This window comes from Dama dama, chromosome 20 (genome assembly GCF_033118175.1).
Source record: "Dama dama isolate Ldn47 chromosome 20, ASM3311817v1, whole genome shotgun sequence".
In the NCBI taxonomy this organism is placed as follows: domain Eukaryota; kingdom Metazoa; phylum Chordata; class Mammalia; order Artiodactyla; family Cervidae; genus Dama; species Dama dama.
The window spans coordinates 109,646,773-109,661,683 of NC_083700.1; the positions used below are offsets into that span (position 1 = coordinate 109,646,773).

Genomic DNA, 14,911 nt, shown 5'->3' on the forward strand with positions numbered 1-14,911 from the left:
AGATAGAAAGTAGCTTTGGTCTAGCTGTCATCCCTCCCCTCCTCCACCCTTCCCCGCTCAAGCGGGTTGGCTCCTGCGAGCCCACTGTGAGCCCCTCTGGAGAGAGACCGAGAGGCCCTTGCCTAATGCTGAGAACTGCTGAAGCTACCATTTCGTCCGCCTCAGCACTAATCCAGTTACTGCTCTGCTCCTTCAGTGGGATTTGGCTTCTAGACACTGAGATGTGGGTGCGGGGCACCCTCTCCCAGCTCCCTACAAATCCCCCTGAGCGGTCAGCCGGGGCCCGTGTGGAGTTGTCTGGGTAGACGGGGCAGGGGCTGGCTGTCTCCTCATCCCGAAGGGCACACATCCCGAAGGGCCCTCCAGGCTGGTCGCACGAGGTACGTGACCACCCTCCAGCAAAGCCTTCTCAGAACCTCGGGGCCGGCTGGGAAAGAGCCAGGACCGGGAAAACTGACATCTTCGTGCAGTCATTCTGACCCAGTTACTTTCCACGGACATTGCTTGTAAAGGAAACTCGGAAGGCGTTGAATTTCAGACAGCTCGGACGGCCGTTTGTTGTGGGTAGAGCTGGGGATGGTGAGAGAGAACTCTGCTTAGTGTGAATTGCTGAGCAGAACTTTTAGAGGATTTAACGGATTTTTCAAATGATATTCATGAAGTGGTTAGGTTGTGGTTTGCAGGAACTTTTTCTACCTTAATTGCCATGATACATCGTCAAGATAGAATTTTAAAATCAATCTGGCTTACTGTGACGATGCCAAGGCTTAGTCTCAAAGTAAAACCTTCTCGTGGGAATCTTTCTGAAGTGAGGTTTACTAAGAAGTGAGGTTTGCTGGTGAGGCTTACTAAGAAGTGTTTGAGGCTTATCAAGAAAAAATAAATACCTTAAAAAAAAAAGGCAGTTCACTGTAGTGAAATACAAACCAGACAAAGGCCTTATTGAGTCAAACGTGGATCTCGAGGTAGAAGGAAATGTCTAATGGATGCGCAGTATCTCATGAGTAGGTTTTATTCTGAGAATGTTCTCGACGTTATATTTAGGATGGCTTTACCTTTTCACAGCCCTCGAACACCTGACGTACACCCTAAAGTGGAAGAAGCTGCCAGGGACAGTTAACGCGACAGTCAACATGCAGGCCCATAAGCCCGCCCCAAACCACGTTATCTTCAAAAAGATCTCCCGTGACAAATCGGTAAGTGGGGCAGACGTGAGGGGCTCGAGTGATGATTTTTTTAACGGGCTTTTTCGAATAGATGGGATCAGTATCAAAGCCCTGTGAGGTCAGTGGAAGTGATGTCTGTGTCATCCATCTCTGTCTGCTGGATGATACATGAGATGTAAAGGGATGACTTGCAGAAATAGTACTTCAGTCTCAACAAGACTTCAGCCCCAGGACCCTTCATCTTCTCCTGATCTCTCAGTTCCCAATCCCTCTCCTCCAGTTTTACTTCTTTTTCTAGCCTTGAACCATTGACTTACATTTCAGACGTTGTTTTGGTAACGCCTATAATTTACTTGGGCCTTTTTCGTTCGTCTTGCCTACCTGCCTGGGGAGAGCACTGATGCTGGGTCATGCAATTCTCTACCTTCTGGCACCCACCCCAGGTGCCAAGCTCTCAAGCCCTAATGGGCCTCCAGGACCACTGGATAAGGGCACGTCTCCTGATGCTCCACAGTGCCCACTGTGGCTGCACGGCCACCAATACCCTGGCACCCTGCATACCCAGCAAAGGTGATGCCACTGTTGGCTCCATCAGGGGGACAGTAGGTAGTCTAGATGTGCCTGTGAACTTCCTGGCCCGGGAGACCCAATCGAGGGCCCACCCCACAGCCTCTGTGGATGGTGTCTCCTTGCATGGCTCGAGGGGCTGACAGTCTGGTTCTGTGCCATCCAATGCAAGCTGCACTTCTAATTTTAAAATTTTCTATTAGCCATGTTAAAATGGTAAGAAGAAACAGGGAATTCATTTTAATACTACATTTTATTTAACCCAATATAACCAAAAAACTCAACATGTAAATGGTATAAAAAGTATTGAAAACATTTGTTTGCTGTTTGTTCAGTCACCAAGTCATATCTGACTCTTTGCAACCCCATGGACTGCAGCATGCCAGGCTTCCCTGTCCTCCACTATCTCCTGGAGTTTGCTCAAACTCATATCCATTGAGTCAATGATACCATCCAGTTATCTCATCCTCTGTCACCCCCTCTTCAATTTGCCTTTGATCTTTCCCAGCATCAGGGTCTTTTCCAGTGAGTCGGCTCTTTGCATCAGGTGGCCGAAATTTCAGAGCTGCAGCTTCAGCATCAGTCCTTCCAATGAAGACTGATGACATATTAAATTTATTTTCTGAGTTTCTGAGACGTGATGTGTGTTATACATTTACAGCACATGTCAGTTTGGGGTGGCCATATTTCAAGTGTTGGTGGCCACCAGTAGATAAGTACTGGAGGATGTGGACCTAGGTCATCCTTCCAGATGACTCCTGAAGCCTACACTGGGCCTGAAGGAAACTCTCTGAATCTTCTTGGGCCTCACGGGCTCTGCACAGACATTCTCCCCTTCGCCTCTCCTCTCCTCCCTGAGGATCTCCATCACTTCCACCCAATCCTGATTCTTCAGGGTGACAAGTCAGGTACCCCGCAATCTTTCATCCTCCCAGCTCTCTTCCAACGTGGTTCTTTCCAGTGAACTTTATCTTGACTTCCAGCAAAAGAAGAGAGAAACCACTCCTGCTGGGTATTATCACTTTCTCACTTTTTCCTTACTCCACCTAGCTAGACCTCCTTTGACCTTGGAAACTTAGAATTTTTGTATGTAGGAGGAAAACATAATTCATCCATGACTCTCCATATTAGGCTCATTCCCACTGCAAGTATTGTCTGGCCTTGGGCATGGTGTGCCAGTGAATCTCTCCACTCCTCCGTCTTCTGCGATCTTCATCCTCTGGCTGGTGGCAAGACGGCTGCCCCAGCTTCCGGGGACTCACCTTCACTTCCTTCCACAAGAAGGAAAAGGCTGTTGATTCCTGGGGTCTCTTAAGGGTGAGGAGGTATTTCTCCAGCAGACTTCTCTTTATTTCATTGGTCAAAACTGACTACATGCCCACCTTCAGCCCATCCTGAGCCCAAAGAATGGGAGCAGGCCATTCAAGAATCATCCTTCATGATGGATGTTTGCTAAATTTATTGTGGCTATTCAGTTCAGTTCAGTTCAGTCACTCAGTCGTGTCCGACTCTTTGTGACCCCATGGACTGCAGCACGCCAGGCCTCCCTGTCCGTCACCAACTCCCAGAGCCTACCCAAACTCATGTCCAATGAGTCAGTGATGCCATCCAACCATCTCATCCTCTGTCATCCCCTTCTCCTCCTGCCTTCAATCTTTCCCAGCATCAGGGTCTTTTCAAATGAGTCAGCTGTTCGCATCAGGTGGCCAAAGTATTGGAGTTTCAGTTTCAGCTTATAGCTTTGTGCCTGTAGCTTTGTGATTTACACAAACATCGTTATATTGTACACCTTAAACTTAAACAATATGTCAATTATATCTCAGTAAAACTTGGGGGAAAAAAGAATGATCCTCTGGGGTGCCCTCCTTAACACAACTACTTGGGGATGGTGGGCCCTGGACGCAATTGGTGACTTATCCATGAAGATGGTGCATGTGGCTGTCAGATGGGTAAGCAGCAGACCTGCTGGAGCCTTGCCTCGTCCACCCCACTTTCTCCACCTGCTCCTGTCTCTTCCCCCGCGTACAATTGCAGCAGAGGACGTGCTGTTGCTTCCACTGAGGTTCATGCTACTTACAGCCTGGATCGTGGCCCACCACCTCCTTTGGGTCCTATCCCAAAGCCTCCTCCCTCCGAGGTTCTCCTTCTCTACCAGTACCAGCTTGAGCATGACAACAAGGACCCACCTCATGCATCTTAAACACAAGAACAAGAACAACAATAGCCCCTTGACCCCGTCCCCTTTCCAGCTTTCTTTCCTTCACAGCCACAGCTTGAAAAAGGAGAAGACATTCTGTCCCCCTACCTTCTCCCCTCCCATTCACTCCTCAGTCCTTCCTCCTCCCGACCGCTTTCAGCTGCCTACCTGGCTTTCCTCTCGCCAACCCCTTCTCCACTTTGCTGCCAATGCAGCCAGAGCCTCAGTGTTCTCCTCCATAAAATGGGCTTAACCCCTAGCTCATAGAGTAGTTGTGAGGATTAAATGAAATAACGTACTTCGTGTGCTTAGCTTGGTACCTGGTACAGGGCAAGCACCACATACCCCTTAATTGCAGGCCTTTCATCCTGTTTCAAATGCTTCCACATCCTCCTGGAATCTTCAGGGTCTGGTCCTGTAAGATCCTTTCTGGCCACTTGCATCTCCATTTGGTGGCTACGTACCTGCAGGTGAAACCATAGGCAGCTCCAGAAGCATTCTCTTGGCTCTGGGCTTTTTACACGCTGAGCTTTTTTTTTAACCCAGAAAGCATCCTTTCACCATAACCCACCCCGCCCCCAGCACCTGGTTATGATCAGGTGCTTCAACATCAATCACACAAATAACCTGGAAGCCACAGAGATCCACTCCTCCTGGATAACCACTACAAGGGAGCAGATATAGGAGATGATTTAATGCCAACAGAAACTATTTTGACTGTCCATGGAAAGAGACATATGAATTCCAGAGGCTTAGGGAAGAGGGGGCTAGCCAGGGTCCATGCATTCACTCATTGATGCACTTAGCAAATGTCGATTAAATTCCTGCCTGTACCAGACACTGCATTAGACACGGTGATGGCTGAAAGATGCATGAGAGAATTCTCACCACCACGGTCACAGTGCCATGGCCTAAGGTGGTGGCGGTGGTGAATCCAGCCCACGCTCTCCCACAGTGGGGGTTGGTAAAGGGACCTTTGCTGCCAGGGGCGTTGAAAGAGACAGGACGAGGGCTGGGACCTGATTCTCCCTTCCCAGCCAGGACTCCTTCCCCGCTTCTTAAGCTGTATCTGTATAGATGCTCACCCGATAGGATTTCAGGGACGCCAAAACATCTGCCTCTAGCTGAGTTCAGAAATTCTTCTAACAAGGAGGTGAAACCTTTCGATTGCAGCTAGACATGAAAGGTTCAACATGCAAACAGCTGACAGGAGCCTCATGCACATAAGCATCACTTTCCACTAAAGTATCAGCAACGAATCCACCAAGTTTGCCTGGTTGACAGCAGACCTGGGCTCGGTGGGAAAAGGCGGGGAGAACAGCGTCTTCCGAAAGAGCTGGAAAGAGTTCCTTGGAGCAGTTTCGGAGGCTGAGGAAAGACCACAGCTTGCCCGCAGTCCATTGTCTCTGCCCACAGCGTTGCCTACGGCCAAGCAGGGCGCGAGGAGGACAGGGAGGCTGAGCAGAACGAGTGCAAATGTCCCCGTTGTTGCCGATTTTTCACATGATTGCCTCCGGGTACTCTGACCATTGAGCACCCATCTCTGTTCTCACAGGTCACCATCTACCTGGGGAAGAGAGACTACATAGACCACGTTGAACGAGTCGAGCCTGTGGGTAAGTCGATTTTGGGGTGAGATCTTTCTAAATCTACATATGTGTATTTTTTTGCTTGCACTGGGTCTTTGTTGCTTTGCACAGGCGTTCTCTAGTTTCTGCGAGCAGGACTCCTCTCCAGTTGTGGTGCGTGGACTTCTCATCTCGGTCCTTCTGTGGTTGTGGAGCGCGGGCTCTAGGCACATGGGCTTCGGTAGCTGCAGTTTTCAGGCTCAGTAGTTGTGGCACATGGGCTTTAGTTGCTCCCCAGCATGTGGGAATCTTCCCGGACCAGGGATCGAACCAGGGTTCCCTGCATTGGCAGGCAGATTCTTATCCACTGTACCATCAGGGAAGGTCTGGGGTGAGATTTTAATGCTGGTTTTCCTTTAAGTCATCAGACACCTACTAGTTTTGTGTTTTTTGTTTTTTTTTTTTTTAAATCTGGCTTTGTTAATAATCTAATCAAAGAAAGGCAAATTAAAACATCATCCAGGCGCCACTGGCTGATTGGAGACAATTTTAAAGAGTGTGAGAGAGACAAAGGACTCATCTCTGGAGTATATAAAGAAAGCTCAAAACTCACCAGTTTAAAGAGAAAACAAGATCCAATTAGGAAATAGACAAACAAAGTGAAAAGACATTTCACTGAAGAAAATATATGAGTGGCACATGAGCACACAGAAAAATGTTCAACAACAACAACAAAAGAAACATATTCAACAACATTAGTCGTTAGGGAAATGCAAATTAAAACCACAATGAAATATCATTATACGCCTGTCAGAACGGCTAAAATTGAAAACAGTGACAATACCAAATGCTGGCGAGAATGTGGAGACCCTGGATCACTCAGGCATTGCTGGTGGGAATTGTAAAATTCCAGCCACTCTGGAAAACAGGTTGGCAGTTACTTTAAAAGCTAAATATATACTTATTATATGACCCAGCAATTTGCATTCCTGGACATTTATCACAGAGAAATGAAAGATTATGTTCACACAAAAACTTGTATGTGATTGTTCACAGCAGCTTTGTCTGTAATGGCTCCAAACTAGGAAAAGCCAAAATGTCTCTCAATAGGTGAATAAGGTTAAACACGCTGGGGCATGTCCATGCCTTGGGATACTACTTGACAGTGGAAAAGAATGAACTGCCAGGGACTTCCTTGGTGGTCCAGTGGTTAAAACTCCAGGCTTCCACTGCAGGGAGAATGGTTTCCATCCCTGGTCAAGGAATTAAGATCCCACATGCCACAATGCACCACCATTTTTTTTTTTTAATTTTTAACTTAATTTTAAGTTAAAAAAAAAAAAAAGAATGAACTACCAACCCATGCTAGAGCTTGTAAGTGTCAAGGGCACTGTGATGAGTGGAAAAAGCCAATCTCAAGAGGCCATATGCTTTACGATTCCATTTATATAACGTCTTAGAGATGGTGACATTATAGAAAAGGAAAACTGAATGGTGGTTTCGGGGGGCTAAGGTTGGTGGGGGGAGATAGTTGGGTGTGACTACAAAGGCACAACCCTGGAGGGAGATCGTTATGGTGAGGGAGCAGTTCCGTGTCGGGATTGCCGTCTTGGTAACACAAAATCTCCACTTGATGAAACAAGTTAGAACTATACACACACTGTACCCATGTCGACTTCCTGGTTTTGAGATTGTATGCAATTATCTAAGATGTAACCACTGGATGAAGGACACATGGGGACTCCTCTGTGCTATCTTTACAGCTTCCTGTGAATCTATAATTACTTCAACTCAAATTGTTGTTTAAAAAAAAAGAGTGTAAAAGATTGGCAATTCAGGCAGTAAGATGAGCATGTCCCTCAGCAATGTCCTTTTCTAGAACTGTCATTTGGCAGTAATGTTATCAAAAGCCACATTCAAGTCCACCGTGGATAGAGATTTACCTACAAGGGTGTCCACTGCAGTTTAATTGTAATGGGGAAAATCAAAAACATCCTGAATGCCCTAACACGAGAAGGTTGATTAAATAATTTATAACAAATCTCTTCATTGGAGCAAATGGCCACACATCTGCTCCAATTTAAATGATTAATACACACTATGTCAGTGTGTGTGTGTGTGTGTGTGTGTGTGTGTGTGAGTAGATGTTTGGAATATACAGTTGAGTGAGCAAAGCAGTGAACCAAACAGTATGGTATGTTCTCATTTTTTTTTAGTAAAAACTTTTCCATAAACGCATCTAATCTGGAGAAATCATGCAATGGGTGTCTCTGGGTAGTGGAAATGGGGTGACTTTTTTCCCTTTGTTTACTTCCGTTTCTAAGATTCCCCTAACGAAAATGGATTCCATGTGATATGAGCATGCGCCACACACACTCTTCAGGAAGCCTCTGCTTCTCCCACGTCCTCCACCCTCACTGTTCTCTCTCTCTTGGTTTAGACGGCGTCGTACTGGTGGATCCTGAGCTCGTGAAGGGCAAGAGAGGTGAGGGGTGCTCCTCCACCCTCCAGGGAGTGGCGATCTGGTCTCGGCTCTCTGCAGGAAGGGGATGTGTGTGTGTGTGTGTGTGTGTGTGTGTGTGTGTGCAAGGAGAGGTGGGGAAGCCCTTGCACACCCATTCTCGCTGCCAGAGCCTCTGACCCGCACTCCCTCGTACGATCCTCGGGACATGGACTCTGTTCGCACCAGGGCCTGCTGTCCGCATCTGCCAGAAGGAGGTGGAGACTCAGGGAAGCCGCTTGCCCCAGCCGACCAGATCAGGGACGGCAGACGGAGCCCAGAGCCCAGGGCTGCCCCTCCACAGACTGTGTGCTCATGCCCCTCGCCACAGTGTCCTATGGTTCCATGTCCAGGCAGACTCAGGAGGGCTCCTTTCTGACTTTATCTGAAAAGCGAGGAATGGAGGCTGCTGGAAGGCAGAGTTTTTTCTATGCTGACTCGGGTGGTTCTTGACTTCCCAGGTGGCACTCCTGGTGAAGAACCCGCCTGCCAATGCAGGAGACATCAGAGACCTGGGTTCCATCCCTAGGTCGGGAAGATCCCCTGGAGGAGGGCATGGCAACCCACTCTAGTACCCTTGCCTGGAGAATCCCCACGGACAGAGGGGCCTGGCGGGCTACAGTCCATGGGGTCGCAGAGTCGGACTGAAGTGACTGAGCACATGCGGGTGGTTCTGGACCACGGCCGCGCAGCACGCTCGGTGATCTCTGGCTGCTGTGAAGTGTGCGGCAAGCAATGTGATGCTAATACCAGTTATGTCAATTAAATGGGAGTCCATCTGATTTATCACTCAGTTCCGTTCGAAACGTGCCTCTTAGAGGCGTGGCTATCAGCAGCCTACAAGGAGTTGTTCCTCACCCTGGATGTGCTCTGGAGTATGTCAGTTGTAGGGCCCTAGCATCCTGGGGACAGGGCAGAAACAGGCTGACAGCTGCCCTCCTCTGCTATCTCCGGCAGAGCCCTGCTCCTCTCTTACACCAGGAGAAGCCCAGTCCCAGCCCTGAAAGCCCACCCCCTTGGCCAGGAAAGCATTTTCCGGAAAGGCAGGCATAAATCCAGGTCATCTCTGGGCACCTTGTTCCTACAAATGTCGGCTGAGGGATAAGCAAGTGATCAGTGACTCTTCTGAGCTTAGCGCCAAGGGGCACTTATCCTTGAGGTAGACACAGACAAAATCCTCCACCCACAGCTCCCGAGGACATGGGGGGGTGTGCTTTCCATTCAAGCGCAGGGCACCTCGTGTGGTTTTATTTACCACATTAACGACAGCTGTAAACAGTCCATCCTCAAAACACGTGTCATTGTTCAGTCACCAAGTTGTGTCTGACTCTTTGCGACCCCGTGGACTGCAGCATGCCAGGCCTTCTGTTCCTCCCTATCTCCTGGGGTTTGCTCAAGTTCATGTTCATTGAATCACTGACGGCATCCAGCCATCTCATCCTCTGTCGCCCTCTTCTCCCTCTCCTACTCAAGACGTGTGTAGCCTCATATAATTCCTCTGGTCCGCCAGGGGCACCATTTACATCCGTCTAACCACAGTGAATTTTCATAAGTGCCGAAGATTTAGAGAAAGCTCAATTAAGTTTCCGAGCCATGTGAAAAGACGGATTTCCTCTGGGACTTGGTTTCACCTCTCCGTCTGGTCCCTTAACCCCCCGGCTCACTCCCCTCCTGACCACGTCCAGATCAGGCATTCCTGAGTTTTGAGTTTTACTCCCTAGCGCTGTTCCTGCTCTGCTTCTTACCTTTGCTCTCAACTCTAGACAGACCTCCTGCCCTCAGACCCCGAATGACCTCACCCTGTTTAAAGGTCTCCTGAGGTCCCTGAGCTGGTGGATCAAGAGGGAAAGGGGGGAGGGTGCGGGAAACAGTTGAGTCAGGAGACAAAACGTGACCCCTCCCAGGGGCCTCACTGCCCTCCTACCCAGCCCCTTAGAGTAATTAACATAAGCCAGAGGGAGGGAAGGGCCAGCTGGGTGATGAGTTCCCCAGGTCCCAGCCCCTCGGGATGCTGAAGGCTGAATGCCAAGACCCGCAGGCAGGCGGTGTCAGCCCAGGCAGGGGTGCTAGGCTGACCGACTGACCGGCCAGCCAAGCCCACCCTTCTTGTCTCTCTCCCAGTGTACGTGTCTCTGACGTGTGCCTTCCGCTACGGCCAGGAAGACATCGACGTGATCGGCCTGAGCTTCCGCAGGGACCTCTACTTCTCCCAGGTCCAGGTGTTCCCTCCCGTGGGGGCCTCAGGCGCCACCACGAAGCTGCAGGAGAGCCTGATTAAGAAGCTGGGGGCCAACACCTACCCCTTCCTGCTCACGGTAGGTGATGTCGCAGCACCCCCCCCTCCACTGCACTGGTTCCTTCCACCCCCAGCACCTTGTGATGTGACCGGCTGCCAAGGAACAGGTCCAGAGTAATGGCTTCACATGCGCAGGCCTTCAAATTGCACCCTTCTAGAACTGAGGAAATTCTAGACTGCCTAGGCTGTCATTGTCTTTTTTTTTTTAAGTCCTTGAAAATAGCCTCCTAGCCTTTGAAGGCACCGTTTCAACCTACAGTTTAAATATTTAAACTGCATCCGACCACCTAATTATACGTGCGTGTCACGCCTTCACTTGCACTTGTCTATAAAAAGAAAGACGTGCCCCGCAGTTGGCCCTGAGGAGTTTCTAAGCAGGCAAGAGTTCCCCGTGAGCCAGGAGATCTTAGTGAAATGAGATCCTGTCTGTAACCTTGAGCACAGCCTGGGGGTCATGGGAGAGAAATCCCTGGTGGAACCAGGGACCCTGGGGCCAATGTTCCTGCCTCTGATGACTCCATCCTGAACTCGCTGTGGGGGTAGCTACCCTCTTCACTAGCATGTTTGTGGGTCTTAAGATTACATATTCCTCCAGAGTTATACGGTTCAGGCTTAAAACGGCAGGAGATTCTGACACAGGCTAGGACAAGAATGAACCTTGAAAACGTGGTGCTAGGTGAAAGAAACCAGTCGCCTAAGGACAAATGCTGTGTGCTTGCACTTACATGGAGGATCTGGAGGAGTTAAACTGGTGGAGACGGAAAGGAGGGAGGGTGATCTCCAGGTCATGGGGGAGTAGGGAATTGGGGAATTGATGTTTAATGGGTACAGAGCTTCTGCTTGGGATGGCGGAAAAGTTCTGGAAATGGATGGTGGGGACCATTGCAGGACAATGTGAATGTCCTTAATGCTGCTGAACTGTATGCTTGAAATAGTAAGGTTTATGTTTTGTGTGTGTGTGTGTGTGTGTGTGTGTATATATATATATATACATTACATATATAATACATACATATATATGTATATATGGGCTTCCTAGGTGGCACCAGTGGTAAAGAATCTGCCTGCCAATGCAGGAGACACAAGAGACTCAAGTTCAAGCCCAGGGTCAGGAAGGTCCCCTGGACGAGGAAATGGCAACCCACTCCAGTATTCTTGCCTGGGGAATCCCTTGTTCAGAAGAGCCTGGTGCACTGCAGTCCATGGGGTCACAGAGAGTTGGACACTACTGACCATGCATGCATGGTGGAATACACGTGGAATAACATTCTCTGAAAGAAATGATCTGTTGTTTCTTTCCACAGTTTCCTGACTACTTGCCCTGTTCAGTGATGCTGCAGCCAGCTCCGCAAGATGTGGGCAAGGTTGGTTCCAGAATGAATCCCAGGGATTCATTCATTCCTTCAAAGGATTTTTTTAAAATAGCCTCTTTTTTTCTTAAGCAGTCTGTTTTATTTATTTATTCTTTAAATTTTTTTATTCTTTAATTTTAAATGTTTTATTTTGTTTGAGGTATAACCAATTAACAAGCAAGGGTGTAATACTTCAGCCTTTTACTGTGGAAGAGTTCAGACTTACCCAAAAGTAGAGAGAACGTATAATGAGCCTATCACTTGCCTTGAGCATTTCCTAACCATGAGTAGCCCTGTGAGTGAAACAGATGGTCTCTCTCCTTCCTGAGAAAGCTTGTTAGCTGGTCTAGGAGCACACATAGGAGCTGGTCAATATCAATAGAGAGAGAGAAGTGCTAAGCGTTTCATAAGGAAGGAACAGCACGTGCCCCAGGTAGACAGGTGGGAGAGCTTGGCTTGGGCGGGAAGCGCCATGGGGTGGGCGTGGAGCGGTGCAGGCTAAGAACTCCAAGTGCTGGTGGGTACGGATGCGTATTTATTTTCAAGCCAGGTTTTAGCGTTGTTGAGATTCCACAGTTTCACAGGACCAGTAGGACTGTGACTGACATGCTATTGTCAGCCTGCGGGGAGCTAGTTGGTGGAGGGCCCAGCCTCACAATGGTGCCCCCATCCCCACCCCCTCGTGTTAACACAAGAGAGAAGGAGGTTAACGGGGGCAGGGGATCATGCTGGGGCCAGGTGGGGGGCAGGCAGAGGGGCTGGCAGATGCATTTGTTCCACCCTTGCAAGATTTTTAATTTTGTTGATTTAAAATTCAGGAGCCTTCGCTCCAACTTCCATTTCCAGCTTCTCTTCAGAAGTTGGGAGAGCTGCCAGCACCAGGTCCCCTGGCAGCCTGGCCACGCTTGGCTGCAGCCGCAGAGCAGTTGCCCGCCGGGGTCGGGCACTGGAGCCCCAGCACGGGCGTCTGTGGACCCCCACGGGCCCTGTGAGCATTGCACCTGTCCGCCGGCTGCAGGCTGTGGACCATCAGTAACATACACGCACAGCCACTTCCGAGGACAACTGAACGAGGGGTGGGCTGGACGCCATGAGAGGTGGAGGGAGGCGAGGACCAGTCAGGATGCCTGACTCACCCTCTGCAGCTGCTGGGGGGGCACGACCTGCAGGCTGGTGGCCTTTGCTGGGGCTTCGCTGGGCACTCTCCTTGAGCTAATGCCATTATTTCATCATGAGCACACTTCCAGATCTAGTCTTTATTTTTTTAAGATTTTTTTTCAATGTGTACCATTTTTAAAGTCTTTATTGAATCTGTTACAATAGTTTTAAAATTTTTATTTTATTTTTCGGCTGTACTGGGTCTTTGTTATGGCCTGTGGGCTTAGTTGCCCCGTGGCATGTGGGATCCTAGCTCCCCGACCAGGGATTGAACCCGTACCCCCTGCAATGGAAGGCAAAGTCTTAGCCACTGGACCACCAGGGATGTCCCCAGATCTAGTCTGACTGGTGCAGCTCTGAAAAGCAAATGACTGATACAGAAAAAGAAAGTGTCATGAAACATCCCCCCGAGTGAGCTGTGACCCCATCCAGCTCCAGAAGGGAGGTGCAGACCGCAGCCCTGTCTCATCTCTTGCCCCCTTGCAGAGCTGTGGGGTCGACTTCGAGATCAAAGCATTCGCCACACACAGCACGGATATGGAAGAGGACAAAATTCCCAAGAAGTAAGAGTGTGGCTGAGGGAATAGGTGAGGGGTCTGGAGTTAAGGGGTGGGGGTAAGAAACCACCCCTCACTTTATGTTTGTGAGACAGACTCTTCCCACATGGCTGTTGTGGTGGGTCACGGAGCCTCCCCAGGTCAGGACCATCAGGAGGGACCATCTACACATGGGGTGGGTGTCCATGGCTGACCATCTAGGGGGAAAGCAGAAGAAAATGACAGGAGCATTATCAACCTCGTGTAAGCTCCTGAAAGCCTCCATCTTGAGTTTCCTTCTTCCTTTGCATTTTGTTGTGGTGGTGGTAAAATATACATAACACGAAGTTGACCATTTTAACCATTTTCAAGGGTACAGCCCAGTGGCATTAAACATAGTCATTACCTTGTATAACCACTTGTACACTGTCTGCTATCTATATATAGCATTTGGGATATGTATGATAATACATATGGGATATATATGTGATGATATATCTATCCTGAATGGTATATAAATGATGATAGCATTTGGGAAATATCCCCAAACTATCTGTATCCCAAATGCCATCATCACCCTGAACAGAAACTCTGCCCACTAAGCAATGACTCCTGTCCTCCCAGGCCCTGGTGTTCATTTTTCTTGTTCCTGAATGAGGTTTCCAACTGTGCCCTCAACACTTGCCCCCTCATACTCAGCATTCACACCTGAGGATGCTTGTATCAGATGGCAATGACAAGCTGTCACATTTGTAGAGAGTTCTGAAACGTCATGTAGGCACACATTCCCACCGCAGCTGCACCTGAGAGGAGCCCAAGCCGGGGTCCTCAGGGAGGGTGAGAGGGACCCTCGGAGGGCGGACGGGTCCACACCACCCACCAGGCCCCGGCCCCCAGACCTGACCTGGCTACCGTCCTTCTGCATCCATCAGGAGCATCCCCGAGGGACCCCAGCCTGGGGATGAGGCGGGGGGTGGTGGGGCGACCTGGTGGGCCGTCCCGAAGAGGCCCAGGTGCGGGACCGTCCGTGACGTCTCGTCCGCAGGAGCTCCGTGCGTTTGCTGATCCGGAAGGTACAGCACGCGCCGCGCGAGATGGGTCCCCAGCCCCGAGCCGAGGCCTCCTGGCAGTTCTTCATGTCGGACAAGCCCCTGCGCCTCGCCGTCTCGCTCAGCAAAGAGGTGACTGCGGAGCCGGCCTGCAGGGAGCCCACCCAGGCCCTCATCTGGGGGTGGGCTGCGGGCAGTCTTGGATGTAGTGGTAAACACCAACCTATGAGGATGACTGGACTTTTTCGTAACTTGAAGTCAGTGAAGGTGACCCTTAGTATAGGGCCAAACTGGCTTGCATTCTACTCATAGTGGGTCCCAGCAATGTGGGGGAGGTTTGCCCTCCCATCTTTGGCCCAGGGGGCCTCTTAGTGCGGCGTCAATGGGTGTTACAAATTGTTTGCTTCCCTCAAACTGAAGTTGGGCAGTAACAGTAAGGGGGTGGCTGTGTCACGTGTGAATGTCATGGCCAAGAAAGGTGAAGGACTGCTGGCCAGGGCTGTCTCTGGTCCCTCTGGTCAA

The 14,911-nt window shown here is 49.7% G+C and overlaps 1 protein-coding gene across 1 annotated transcript in view; it reads left to right on the forward strand.

Annotated features, from left to right (window-relative positions):
• Positions 1–1,133: 1,133 nt before the first annotated feature.
• Positions 1,134–14,911, forward strand: part of SAG (S-antigen visual arrestin) — a 30,104-nt gene continuing 16,326 nt past the window's right edge. Inside the window, exons 1-7 of the mRNA XM_061120115.1 lie at positions 1,134–1,196; positions 5,486–5,546; positions 7,939–7,983; positions 10,120–10,313; positions 11,599–11,658; positions 13,291–13,367; positions 14,386–14,521. Of these exons, the coding sequence (XP_060976098.1) occupies positions 1,134–1,196; positions 5,486–5,546; positions 7,939–7,983; positions 10,120–10,313; positions 11,599–11,658; positions 13,291–13,367; positions 14,386–14,521 (636 nt within the window). The remainder of the gene's footprint in view (positions 1,197–5,485; positions 5,547–7,938; positions 7,984–10,119; positions 10,314–11,598; positions 11,659–13,290; positions 13,368–14,385; positions 14,522–14,911) is intronic.